General features: G+C 39.3%; 1 protein-coding gene across 6 annotated transcripts in view; it reads left to right on the top strand.

Annotated features, from left to right (window-relative positions):
* The window catches only part of ESRP1 (epithelial splicing regulatory protein 1), a 58,999-nt gene that overhangs the window by 26,285 nt on the left and 18,758 nt on the right, over positions 1 to 13,956 (top strand). For 4 of the 6 annotated variants that reach the window (XM_047727444.1, XM_047727449.1, XM_047727448.1 and 1 more), the window contains 3 exons: positions 2,133 to 2,351; positions 4,525 to 4,723; positions 8,295 to 8,463. In XM_047727444.1, coding sequence (XP_047583400.1) covers positions 2,133 to 2,351; positions 4,525 to 4,723; positions 8,295 to 8,463 — 587 coding nt within the window. The remainder of the gene's footprint in view (positions 1 to 2,132; positions 2,352 to 4,524; positions 4,724 to 8,294; positions 8,464 to 13,956) is intronic. The other 2 variants (XM_047727447.1, XM_047727445.1) reach the window with 1 other exon arrangement.

The following is a 13,956-nucleotide window of genomic DNA, read 5'->3' as shown; positions in this document are numbered from 1 at the left end:
GGAGTCCTGGGATAGAGTTCCACATCAGGTTCCCTGCTCAGTGGGGAGTCTGCTTCTCCCTCTGACCCTCTCCCCTCTCATGCTTTCTCTCACTCTCTCTCTCTGAAATAAACAAAATCTTAAAAAAAAATTAGTATCATAAATTCTGAATTTCTAAAATATGCTAAACATGCTTGAGGCTTCAAACATTAAACACATCAGTGCCAAACCAGAGGAGAGGAAAATAAAATCTTAGATCTTTAACTGGAAGAACAGTTTTATGGAAACTTGGCCCAGAACAGACTACTTCAGGGCCCTGGCTACTGTGTTTTGATTTGGTTTAGGTATAGCGTATGCTGCCGCTATGTGACTTCACCGCAGTGAGGTTTGGGTGATAGATGAACTCCCATTCCAGCCCCCATCCTACTGATTTATTTAAGAAATGCTGAATCAGGGTGCCTGGGTGGCTCAGTGGGTTAAGTCGCTGCCTTCGGCTCAGGTCATGATCTCGGGGTCCTGGGATCAAGTCCCGCATCGGGCTCTCTGCTCAGCAGGGAGCCTGCTTCTCTCTCTCCCTGCCTCTCTGTCTACTTGTGATCTCTGTCTGTCAAATAAATAAATACAATCTTTAAAAAAAAAAAAAAAAAAGAAATGCTGAATCACATGCTCTACACTGTCATCTTTTTGTTCGTAATAATTATTTCATTCTATAACTCCCTGCTCATGTCCTATTTGGCAGGTATCGGAAGGTGCTTGACCATTTCTGTGCTGTTTGTCTACAGCAACACTTATTTTCCGTTCCATGTTCATTCCATAATGTTTGTGCTGTGTCTGGATTATTTATATAATTTTTTAAAAAAAATCTTGCTGTCTCTTAGGTTTCTTTGGCTGTGTTATATTTGTTCTTTGATTTCTGTTACCTCTTACTTAGCAACTGAACAGGGTGGGAGTGAGGAAATTAGGGCAGTTTTGGGGGAGGGTTTTGATTCTGTATTTTCAGTTTATGGCATGATTAAGGTTACAGAAGTAAGTTCAGAAAACTTAGGGTTGTCATACATGCTGTCTGCACAAGGACCTCCTAGTAGTATAAACTGGTAGGTATGTTCTACACTAAGGCAAAAGTAGACCGGAACCTTATATATATTTTTTAAAGATTTATTTGAGAGAAAGAATGAGTATGAATGAGGGCGAGGGGGGGCGCAAAGGAAGAGGGAGAAGGAGAACCCTCCCTCATCCCCTATGTAGGGCTCAATCCCAGGACTCTGGGATCATGACCTGAGCCAAAGGCAGACACTTAACCAGTTGAGCCACCCAGGTGCCCCTTTAGAATTTTTTCAATTTTTTATTTTTTATGAAAATAGACCCGAAATTTATAATAGAGTTTTGCCTGGGAGTAATCCTTTCTCCTAAGTATACCGAACCTCTCATTCATTTTCAAGATAGTGGAATTCCAGGACTTTAAAAAAAAAAAAAAACCAGTCAAGTTGCTCTGTCTTTCCACTATCTCAAATTCACATCAAGACTGATTATTCTGTGGTCACCAAATAGTTTTTTTCATTCTTACATTACCAACCATTCAGTCTTGGGCTTTATACATTGTTATAAATGTAGCATTGTATTCTAGTATAATCCAGAGTCACTGTTTGACCTCTGGTTCCTTTACAGTGTCATTCTCTTGCTTGGGTTTGGAGGTAGAATGTGATAATATTAAGGGGAACACCATGCTTCTTGAGATGAAATCTAATAGATTGCTACAAAAGTTCACATTTAGCCATATGTCCGGAGGGTTACACATGCAGCATATTTCTCAGGATAGTTGTCCTGAGACCGTGAGATGCTTGTCCAGTAGACCAGTCCTTGATCGGAGCTCATTGTATTGTGTGTGGCATGTGCCTCAGGCTGCAGTTGACAAAAGTGGGGGGTCTCCTTCCCCCACTGAACAGTAGGAAACCTTTCCCCATAGGAGCGTCTCAAGCTTGAATATGCTTATGAATTACCTGGGGCTCTTGTTAAAATGCAGGTTCATGTTTCCTAGGTCTGGGACAGAACTGAGACATTGCATGTCTAACAAGCTGCACAGTGCTGTGTTCTGGTTTGCAAATTGCATTGGAGGAGCAGGGCTCTAAATCACTTCTCTTTTGCTTCGAGTGCAGGTCCTGAATCGGTTCTCCTCGGCCCCTCTTATTCCACTTCCAACCCCTCCCATTATTCCAGTACTACCTCAGCAATTTGTGCCCCCTACAAATGTTAGAGACTGTATACGCCTTCGAGGTCTTCCCTATGCGGCCACAATTGAGGACATCCTGGACTTTCTGGGGGAGTTTTCCACAGATATTCGAACTCATGGGGTTCACATGGTATTGAATCACCAGGTAAGGAGTAATTTACTAGAAAACTGATTTGCTTGTTCTGAGGGGCAAAGGCCCTCTTCCAGTTTAAAAAAGAGAAAAAAAATGTACAGGTATTCGTCAGTGGTATCGTAAGGAATACCTTTCCTTAAAGGAAAGCTTTAACTGTAGATGCCTGAGGTCTTTCAGATGAATGCTGAAAGAAAAGAGTGCTATCATCGGCATGGTAATTTAAATTCAGCTCTGATTGCACCATCACTTGTATCCACCAGGTTCTCTGTAGTCTCAGGAACGATACAAACACATTATCTGTCTAATACGACATTTTTACTGTTGCACCCACTGAGCTTCGCTGTTGTAGCTTGAAAGTGATTTTAGACCATATATAAACCAAAGAGCGTGTCTGTGGTCCAGAGTCTTTTTTACTTATAGATTGGTTAGAACTCGCTTATTTTATATATATGATATTAAGTGATATTTAGTAGAGTACAGACTTAGTTAGGATTTGTATCTGTACCACCTGAAACAGTAGGTGATCGTAACAGATGCTCGAACGTGTTAATGAATTGTTGGGAAGCCTCCATCAAGGGAGAACCAAATTCTAATGGTATACAAGTATGTATTCTAAGCGTATAAAAAGTAGCTCTGTCTTGGTGTCTCCTGATTTTTGGTTAAATGAAATCAATCCTATTACATACTAAATAAGTCACCAGCATTGTATGCTGTGGTGAGCGGACAAGAATTTTTAAAAACCTGTAAACCACAGGGAGTCCAATTAAAATTTTGGAACTCTTAAAAGCAAGGTTGCATTAATTTTTAAAAGTTTTCTCTGAGCGTTATGGGTTGGATATAGGTGTGTATTGAAAATACCAACATTTTTCTAAATTACTAGTCTGGGTATGAGGAACCAGCAAACCTCCTGAGTCCCTGGCTTGGTTTTCCACACCAGCACATGCTCGTTCTAACTCTCATGTCAGTATTAAACTCTGCAACTTTTAATCTATGTACCCTCTCAGCATGCTTCACTGGTGGGAGTCCTTTTGAATAAAACTTCCCTACAATTCAGCATTGCCAGGAAATTGTTTGGTTTCTCTTTGAGCACCATTTCTAATAATCTAGGGGCTATTTTTGTTCTTTGATTAACCACAGTGGACATATTTGCCTGTTATTGACCCACGTGACCTATTGTGATTGCATTTGGGAGAAATACTTCTTGAATGATGGACGAGCTTTTAGCTACCTTGAAGATGTTAGGTTTCCATCTTGGATTGGGTTTCCCTGGTATCCCTGATTTCCCTGGTATGGTAACTCTTATGGTAACTTGCATGGTTATAATTTGCACAAAATAGTCCCTTAGAGACTTTTAAAGAAATCCATAAAAAAAGGAAAGGAGTCTTAAAAGCTGATCATGTCTTTTTCTCCCCCATAAAATGTCCATGTTAAAGAAAACCAACATGTTCTGATTCTGTGAAACAGAGGTCTGTCAGCTTGGTTTTAAACAGGATTTTTAGCAAGCAATTAGTAATAGAGGAAATGTCTATAAACACCTGTCTGGCTAAGGTTTAAGGTGGAGGTCCCAGGGAAGAGGTGAGAGGAGGACTCCTAAGCAAGGCTGATGATACAGCTTTCACCTACCCTCACTGTGCTTTGCAGTTCCCATTTCCTTCTCCCTCTTCTCTGTTCCTACGCCCACATCCCAATCTAGGCTTCAGGGAGAAGGGAAAGGGATCTTATAGGTCAGTGACGGACAGCTGAGAGCCAACACAGAACACTGGTTTATTCAGCTTCATGTAGGAGAATACATAAAACTCTTATCCTGGTGTTCCTACTTGTCAATCAAATAAAATTTAATTGGATTTTTCAGAAAGTCAAAACCCAATCTACAGTCCTATACTTTGAAACCAGTTCTAAGGAGACCCTTTCAAAACCCTGTAAATCTGATACTAATTAGCAGAAATGAGAAAGGATTGTTTTCAGCTATGAGCTCTCAAAACTCTCTCCAGAGTTTTGTGGGCGGTTCTGGTGATTAGGTGATAAAATGCAAGTTAGATATCCGTAGACTACACTTGTCACCCAGATTTTGTGGCTAAAATGTCTGTACTGTGGGTGATTGTCACTTTGCATGTTTTGTAAGCAACCATTTCCTTGTTGAAGGAGACAGTCTCCTTTTGTTTTTATTCTTCCCCCACACGCTCAGGGCCGCCCATCAGGAGATGCCTTTATCCAGATGAAGTCTGCGGACAGAGCATTTATGGCTGCACAGAAGTGTCATAAAAAAACCATGAAGGACAGATATGTTGAAGTCTTTCAGTGTTCAGCTGAGGAGATGAACTTTGTGTTAATGGGGGGCACTTTAAATCGAAATGGCTTATCCCCACCGCCATGTAAGTTACCATGTAAGTTTTTCTTGGGTCTTGGCGCTCTTCTACGCTGTATGCTGGTAGGTGCTTAAGCTGCTTTCATAACTTTCTGTGCCCCTGGTTCTTTCTCAGGCAGGTGAGGGGTTATATAAGGCTTTCCCATCTGAAATCGGTAGTATCTGGTAATCATTTAAGACCTTGGTTGTGGACACCCATAATTAGAGATGCTACGAATATCTCCTTTCAAATTATATTCTTGCTTTTCCAGTGATAAGCACTTGATTTCTGAAGCTTAGTGTGCTCAAGATAAGCACTGACTCTGGGAGGCAACCTGGCTATGTAGATATTTTAATACGCATTTAAAGGTAAAATAAGTATGGCTAGATCATTTTTCTTTTCCTTTTTTTTTTTTTTTTTTTTTTTTTGGAAGGGTGATTTGCTATCCATTTTGCATTTTTAATTTTTTGAGCATTAAGTATTTCTTTGGAGAGGACAATCTGGGGAGCACTTCTCTTGTTCTCCAGGATATCTTGAAAGAGCTAGTTAGTAATAAAATACAAATGCGTAAATAAATTAGCCAAAGTTTCCATTGGATCGCAGGATCAGTGCTTAATTTCAAGCCATGCTCTTGCTCACTGGCACCTGGGTGCAAGCCATCTGGAATCCTGTGTGAGAGGAATAAGCCCTTTAGTCTGGACACTATGTTGTGGTTTGTGACTAAGGAACATTTGTGGATCTGATGTTAAAACTTGAATCTTTTTGACACAATTTTCACTTTTGAGTAAGACATACCTTGTTAGGAGCAATGCTGGCTATGTTTAAAGAATATAGCACTTGGGATATAGTCCAAAGATAATGGAGAAAGCTAACTGGATTATGTATTTGATCCCAATAAAATGGAGTGTGTTAGGACATCACTTTCTGTAAAGAGGAATCTATAGCAATAAAACTATTGATAAAGTATTTTTCATATAGAACATTCAGTGGGGCTTAATCCTTTTTTTTTCCCCTTGGACTTCCTAGATGCTAATAATTCCATTCATCTGCTGCTTGCTGTTGGTGAATAAGAGTTTATGACTAATGAATGTCAAGTTCTGGAAACTTATGATTGGGTTTAAGTGGTGTCTTAGAGTGATCTTAGTCCTATGTATTCTGTCCATAAACAACTGATAATATCAGTAACATTTATGATTTCCTTGAGTGATAATCTTATCAAGCATTGTGAGATAAGGGAATTTCTTAATGCTGTGTAACCCAAATTATTCTGCTATGGTATTCTTTTACCTCTGTCTCTTCCTGGTGAAAACTGATCATTACAGACTTTCTTCACAAGACTTTCATTTTTTTCCCCTTTCCTCTCACAAACCCTAAGGTAATAGAAAAAACTTAAAATGCTTTTCCACACAAAAATAGATGTCCATGTATTTTAATATCCCCCAAAAATCTTAATCAAAATGACTGCTTGCTATTTTAGCAGAAGAATTCACTCATTTTTAAAAAAGTCAGAATTCCAATTGACACATGTTAATATTATGTGTATTTAACTGGGCTTTTTTTTTTTTTTTTTAACCTATGAACTCACTTGAGGTGATTTCCCATTTTTACAGCAACCAAAAAACTTAGAGAAATTGCATATTTAATCTACTCTCAACAACTAAAAAAGTTAAAAGAGCAATTGCTTAATCCCCCCTGAGGAGTTTCTTATTAAATCTGGGAAAGAAATGCTGCAGTAGTCTCAGTGTTTTTCAAAGTTTTAAACTTTGTTTATTGAAATTTTAACTTTTTCAAAAAGTTGAACATTTGAAGGTAAACTCTACTTTTCTAAAGTAATCTACAAATATATACATCTGATTCTTTAAGAGTATAAGAATAGCTGTCCTTTCATTTGAGGAGTATCCAAACGTGGGCAGCCTAATCTATTATCAAAAATTTCAACCTTTCTTTATATTGTCCTGTAACAAATTACTTGATAGTTTTAAAAGCAAGGTACAGGCATAGGCTTTATAATTTTCTGTATGACTTAGGTGCCTCAGTTTGCTCTGCTTGCCCTTTTGTGGAGTCTTTAAGCTCAGGAATTTTCATTTTAAAACTTATCTACATTAAGTATCGAACATGCAGCACAGTTTTTGGTGAATTTGGTGAATTATGAAGGAGATACCTAAAAGTTGAATATGAGATTACTGTGTTGGTCTTTGGTTTATGTAGCCCTGTGCAGCAGACTCTCTCACTCATCTCCATACATATGTAGAAACTCCTAAGAAACACATGAGACAGTAGAGATTTTCCTGTGAAAAGGTATCCCTTGGGCCTCTGCTATTTGCAAAATATATTAGATAGTTCTAGGTAAAAAAAAAATTGAAGAATTCGGGGCGCCTGGGTGGCTCAGTGGGTTAAAGCCTCTGCCTTTGGCTCAGGTCATGATCCCAGGTTCCCGGGATCGAGCCCCACATCGGGCTCTCTGCTTGGCAGGGAGCCTGCTTCCCCCTCTCTCTGACTGCCTCTCTGCCTACTTATAATCTCTGTCTGTAAAATAAATAAATAAAATCTTTTAAAAAAGAAATTGAAGAATTCTAAATTCAGGCAACCATTCCGTTATCTGTTCTGTTCTGTTGAACGCAGATGGCCTGGAAAGTTGTGTTCATCCCACGTGTTATAGCTATTGAGCAGTAACTAGTATGACTTAAAGAGTTAGGGGGCCTGGAAGATGTTGAATAACTAGAAGATAATAGAATTTCATCCTTTCTGTTTTCTCTTCAACCGCAGTCAGCTTTTTATCAGCCGACTCTTAGGAAGGCTTGAGCATGTTTTTCTTTAGTTATTTTTCAGGCTGGGTAGTGGGGTTTTTTTGGCTGTTGTTTCTCAGAACAGGTCCAAAGATGGAGCTAAGCTTCAGAGCCCATCTTCTAGGGTTCATTTAGGTGGAAATAATGCAGAGTTAATCTACTCTTAGGTCAGTTCACTCTGGCACCCATCTATGCTTTGGCATAGAACTCGTGAAATCATTTTTATCCTTACCATTTTCATCTTACATTGTACTACAGAGTAGATAACAAGGTGAAAGAGAAGCATAGCTCTCAAAAAAGCAACAAACCACCCAGCTTTTAGTGTGAAGTTATACTAAATGTCAGTCCTGTGTTTCTTTCCTCAAAGGGTTAGTTTATGGTAACTGGCACTTAGGAGTAGAAAACAAAAAATCACATGTCACGAAAATGGTTTTTTCCCCAATTTCTAGGTCTTCAGGTTTTGAGATTATATTTAGGTGTTAATCTATATAATCAAAGGAAGTTGCTTGGAAATTTTAATCAAATATCATATGGAAGATTAGGATTCAATGATTGATCAATCGAAAATTCACCAAAAAATTACCCACTATTAAAAAAAATTGTCTTCAAACTTTTAAGATTACATTTGAGAAATTTCACATTGTTACAAAAATTTCAGAAAGTACTAATTATAGACAATAAAGAGAAGTTGTTTGGGATGATAAAGAACTAGTGTCTTTTTAAAATGTATGTGTGTGTGGAGCTGTGACGTCATGACTTGAGAGCTAGCAAAAATTGTCCTTTGGGAACAGTATATCTCAAAGTCTCTCTCTTTGCTTATTTAGGCCTGTCTCCTCCCTCCTACACATTTCCAGCTCCTGCAGCAGTAATTCCTACCGAAGCTGCCATTTATCAGCCCTCTGTGCTTTTGAATCCACGAGCACTGCAGCCCACTACAGCCTACTACCCAGCGGGCACTCAGCTCTTCATGAACTACACTGCGTACTATCCCAGGTAAGGCTCTGATGGAAGTGGAAATGGGGGACAGAAACAAAGGACTCCTTTGATAGGCAGTACCTGAGTTCACAAAAGAATACTGTCTGCCACTGAAGATTCGGATGGCAATCTTGCTTCTGTCCTACCTCTCTGACCAAGAAGGCTGTTTCAGGACCAAAATAAGTTTGTTTTTTAACCATATCTGGACAGCAGAATCTCTTAGGTTACATATGTATACAACTTTCTTTTTTTCCTTCTCCTGTCCACAGGGCCATAAGTAGGCATCGTAACAGCGTGGCAATATCCTGTGAACAGATTATAAAACAGGAAAATCCATAAGAGCCATTATAGTCTAAAGTCGCATCAATTCACATGTTCACCCATAATAAATACTGTTTTAAATTTTATAGAACTTCCATGCTTCCCCCCCCAAATCAGTTCTAACATGTCCAAGATGAGATTATTCAGTACTTTGTTAGAATCAACATATTTTCAATCTGATTTATTCTTTCTGGTTGTGCTCAATTTCTGGAAAGCAATAGGTATGATGGAGAGAAAGCTGTTGGTCTGAAAGTTGGGAGACCTGAGATTTACTCTGAGCTCGTAGTCTAACTGGGACAAGTCACCTAACCTTTCTGGTTCTTACAAAATGAGGAGATTGGCCAAATTTTTGGAAGTCCCTTCTAGGTCTGATTGCTTGTAATTCTAACTTGGATGTAGAATGCCCTCATTTTCAAATTTGCTTTTCAAAAAGATCTGTTTAGCCAGTGACTGGTTCATTATTAAAATAAAAACTTATTTTATTAAAATTCAAACTTTATTAAGATGCATTTTTATTAAAACACAATTTTACTTTGGTGCAAGCAGTATTGCTCAAATTTTTAAAAATTACACCAGGCCTTATTTTTCCTACCCCAACTATTTTGACTACATGTTTTGAGTACATCCACCAATATGCAAGTGAGGTTTTTTGATGAGTAATCTGGAAGTAATCTATCCAGTCACCACAGTTGCTATATCACATTGTAGCTTTTTTTCCCCCTCTCCCTCTAGTTTTCTAGAAGGGAGCAGAAACTGTAAAATCTCAGTAGTAGTGAAGCTTGAGGCCTCTGTTAATTACATTTGTTACTTTGTTACATATTTTTAAAACATTCCTAAATGCTGTTGTACATATTCTTTATTCTCCTGGGGAAGAATAGGGAGAAGGCCACAATAATCGTCAGTTGGCCATATTTTGAAGGTTTGTAAAGGCTCAGAAGCATGAATCATTTTTCATGTTGAGCACTCTGTCAAGCATCTGGACCAGTTCCAGTCTGTCACCTACTCTGGACCCTGTGACAGTCACTTGCTACTTGTGGGCTCTGGTTTAAGAAAGATCTTTGATTACCCTTGTTATACCTCAGGATGTCAGGAGTGAAATGCATTGATCCTCTGGGTGCCTGGTGCTGTTTTTCCACTCAAGAATACATTTTCTGAATATCCAACTCCATCGCTGCCTTGTAATATAGACCCTATGAAAAGAAGGAATCCCTTGGGGGTTCCTGGGTGGCTCAGCAGGTTAAAGCCTCTGCCTTCGTCTCAGGTCATGATCCCAGGACTCTGGGATTGAGCCCCTCATCGGGTTCTCTTTGGGGAGCCTGCTTCCCCCTCTCTCTCTGCCTACCTCTCTGCCTACTTGTGATCTCTGTCTGTCAAATAAATAAAATCTTAAAAAAAAAAATGAAATGAAAAGAAAAAAGAAGGAATCCCTTAGAAATAGCCAGCTAACATGGTAAGATGTGAATTCCAGTCTTGAAGCCCCAAAGTCAAGAGGAACTAACATTTATGGTTTAACAGCTCCTATCATTTTGGGCCCTTGGCTATAGGTTAATATTTTCTAGTAGTCTTAAAGTTTTTAAGGTCATCGTTGTTCCATATAAGAGTATAGAAGTATAGTGAAGGGTGGCTGAGTGGCTCAGTCATTAGGCATCTGCCTTTCTCTCAGGTCATGGGGATTAAGCCCCACATCTGGCTACTTGCCTGGGTAGCCTGCTTCTCCCTCTCCCACTCCCCTTCTTGTGTTCCCTCTCTCGCTGTGTCTCTGTCAAATAAATAAATTTGGGGGGAAAAAAGTGTAATGAGTAAAAGCAGATTGCCATTTTATACACCTCTAAGTCTAGAAGCAGTAGCTTTTACTGGTTTGGTAATAAAGACATACATGTGTACTTCTGAATAATGTGGCATACTTAACATGTACTGCTCACTTGTCCCTTTTGTTTTGTGTGTTTTTTTTTTTTTTTTTCATCGACATCTTCCCTAAGGAATATATATTCACCTCATTCTTGTAACTTCCACATGATGTCACAAGGTTGAAAATACATCAGAATTTAACAATTCCTTTATTTTTAGACCTCTAATTTTAAAAAAAGTTTTTCTCTACTAAACAAAGCTCATATTGATCTTTAAGTACTTATATTTCTGTGGACAATTTCACAGAAAGGGATTTTTAAAAAATACTTTTTTTTTTTTTTAAAGATTTTATTTATTTATTTGACAGAGAGAGATCACAAGTAGACGGAGAGGCAGGCAGAGAGAGAGAGAGAGAGGGAAGCAGGCTTCCTGCTGAGCAGAGAGCCCGATGTGGGACTCGATCCCAGGACCCTGAGATCATGACCTGAGCCGAAGGCAGCGGCTTAACCCACTGAGCCACCCAGGCGCCCCTATTTTTTTTTTTTTTAAAGATTTTATTTATTTGTCAGAGAGAGAGGAGAGCGAGCGAGCACAGGCAGACAGAATGGCAGGCAGAGGCAGAAGCAGGCTCCCCGCCAAGCAAGGAGCCCGATGCGGGACTCGATCCCACGACGCTGGGATCATGACCTGAGCCGAAGGCAGCTGCCCAACCAACTGAGCCACCCAGGCGTCCCAAAAAATACTTATTTTTAGAGAGTGCAAGTAGGGGGAGGGAGATCCAGAGTCCCCGCTGAGTATGGAGCCCAATGTGGCACTCAGTCTCATGACCCTGAGATCATGACCTGACCCGGAATCCAGAGTCAGGTTGCTTAGCCGACAGAGCCACCCAGGTGCCCCAGAAATGAAAATTGTAATTGGAGGTTATGTGTATTAAATTAAAAATTAATACTTTCAAATAACCCCTAACATATTTCATTATTTTAATTGACATTCCCTAATTGTAGTAAGATTATCCACACAAAGCGTTTAAACATGGGAATATCTTCTTATACTGCAAAATCTAGAATAATTTAAAAACAAATTCCAAACTGTAAAATAGCAGAATACCACTAATTTTCTAACCTGACCTGACTAAAAGGCATTTGAGGCTATTGAAAAATTCCTGTATAGGGACGCCTGGGTGGCTCAGTTGGTTAAGCAGCTGCCTTCCGCTCAGGTCATGATCCCAGCATCCTGGGATCGAGTCCCACATCGGGCTCCTTGCTTGGCAGCGAGCCTGCTTCTCCCTCTGCCTCTGCCTGCCAGTCTGTCTGCCTGTGCTTGCTCTCTCTCCCTCTCTCTCTCTGACAAATAAATAAAATCTTTAAAAAAAAAAAGAAAAATTCCTGTATAAGTTTTCAAGTATATTTTGACCATATTCCCTCATAATGGGGAAGACTTAAGAGAGTGTCTGTGAGGCAAAAAAAAAAAAGGATATTAATCAGACACGCTAGAGTTTTTGTCTCTTTTAAGATTAAAGGATTTAAAATTCCCTCCTTTTTAATGAAATATGTCAGTTTAACTTGAGATTAATTCAGTGTGTTCTTTAAGAGGTTAAAATGCTAATGTATTTTGCAGATTTTTTTTTTTGAAAGATTTTATTTATTTGATAAAGAGCAAGAGCACCAGTAGGGGGTGAGGGGCCAAGGGAAAGGGAGACAGACTCCCTGCTGAATGCAGAGCCCTAGGATGCAGGTCTCCATCCCAGGACCCTGAGATAGATCATAAGCTGAGCTGAATGCTGCCACTTAACTGACCCAGCCACCCAGGTGTCCCTATTTTGCAGTTTTTTCTGTTTTGTTTTGTTTTTTAGATTTACTTATTTATTGGACAGAGAGAGTGAGAGAGCACAAGCAGGGGGAGCAGCAGAGGGAGAAGGAGAATCAGGCGCCCCACTCAGCGAACAGGGAACCCAATGTGTGGTTCCATCCTAGGACTCTGAGATCATGACCTGAACTGAAGGCCGGTGCTTAACCATTTGAGCCACCCAGGCACCCTCCCCCGCCCTTTTTTAAAGCATGTCACCTCGAAAAGAAGTGATTAACTTTTTTAAAAAAATATTTTATTTATTTTTTTAAAATAATCTCTATCCCCAGCATGGCGCTTAATAAACCCACCACCCTGAGGTCAAGAGTCACATGCGCTACTGACTGAGCCAGCCAGGCACCCCAGTTTTAACTGTTTTTAACTTCCAGTTTAAATGAGCAAATGTGAGATCTATTGGGAATACGATTCATAAAACATAGACTCTTCCTAGTATAGAGTGGCTGACAGAATGCATGTGTGACCCTGTGCTAAGTCAGTGACATCAGAGGTCTTCTTCAGCTGGAGGGCATTTGTCCTTATTTTATCTCTAATTTGGTCTATTTAAAAATTTGAAGATAAACTCTCCAGTGGCTACTGCTCTGAGATACGACATCTTTTATCGTAAGGATTTGGGTTACTTGAGGAACATTTAAGGAGAAAACGTGAACCATTTATTTATTTTATTTTTTGAACCATTTATTATTAAAGGAGTTTTTAGCAGCCAAAATGTGTGGCTGTGACAATAACATTTTGAAGAGTAAGTGAAATAAAAGCATATGTGGTTTCATTTTCTGCTTATGGACTTTCTTCTCCCTTTTGGAAGACAGTTTGAGTTACCCAATATCCTAGCGCTTAGCCTAGGATACAAAGGAATTAGAAGGGCAGATACATTTATGCCCATCCTGCTTATCACTGAGAACTCCATTTTATCTGTCACACCTTTTCTCCTCAAAAGGAGAGTCCTACCTTTTATTCTCCCCTTTCATTTTTCCTAGAAATGTATATTCTCCTTTGCACCAAACCTGTGGCATAGGTGAAACACGTTGATTTTTCAGTTCTGTGCCATCCAATTTAAGGAAAGCCAGATTCACATACATGTATTTCTATGCATCACCTTACCTTTGGTAGGACACTAAATAAGTAATATACCACCTTGAATCAAGAAAGAGGGCAAGCGATATTTTATTCATGAGTGTGCTTCGTTTCCATTCATCATTCAATCAGCTTATTCTACCTAAGCAATGAATATGTATATGTAGTAATATTGAGGCATTCTGCACTGTTTGGTTTGTTGTATAGCATTACTGTATTCTGTTTTGAAATTCTTCACATTTGAACCAAAAAAATACCAACCCTCTGAGAGATGCCTATATTTTATATTTTCAGTGCCTAGCTTTTGAGTTAAGTATAATTTCATTCCTCTGCAATTGTAACATATAGTGGAGAGAGATCTCCTGTACACTTAACCAGGTTTCTCCCAATAGTAACATTTGGCAG

The sequence above is a fragment of the Lutra lutra genome, chromosome 4 (genome assembly GCF_902655055.1).
Source record: "Lutra lutra chromosome 4, mLutLut1.2, whole genome shotgun sequence".
NCBI lineage: Eukaryota > Metazoa > Chordata > Mammalia > Carnivora > Mustelidae > Lutra > Lutra lutra.
This window is presented reverse-complemented; position numbering and strand designations above follow the sequence as displayed.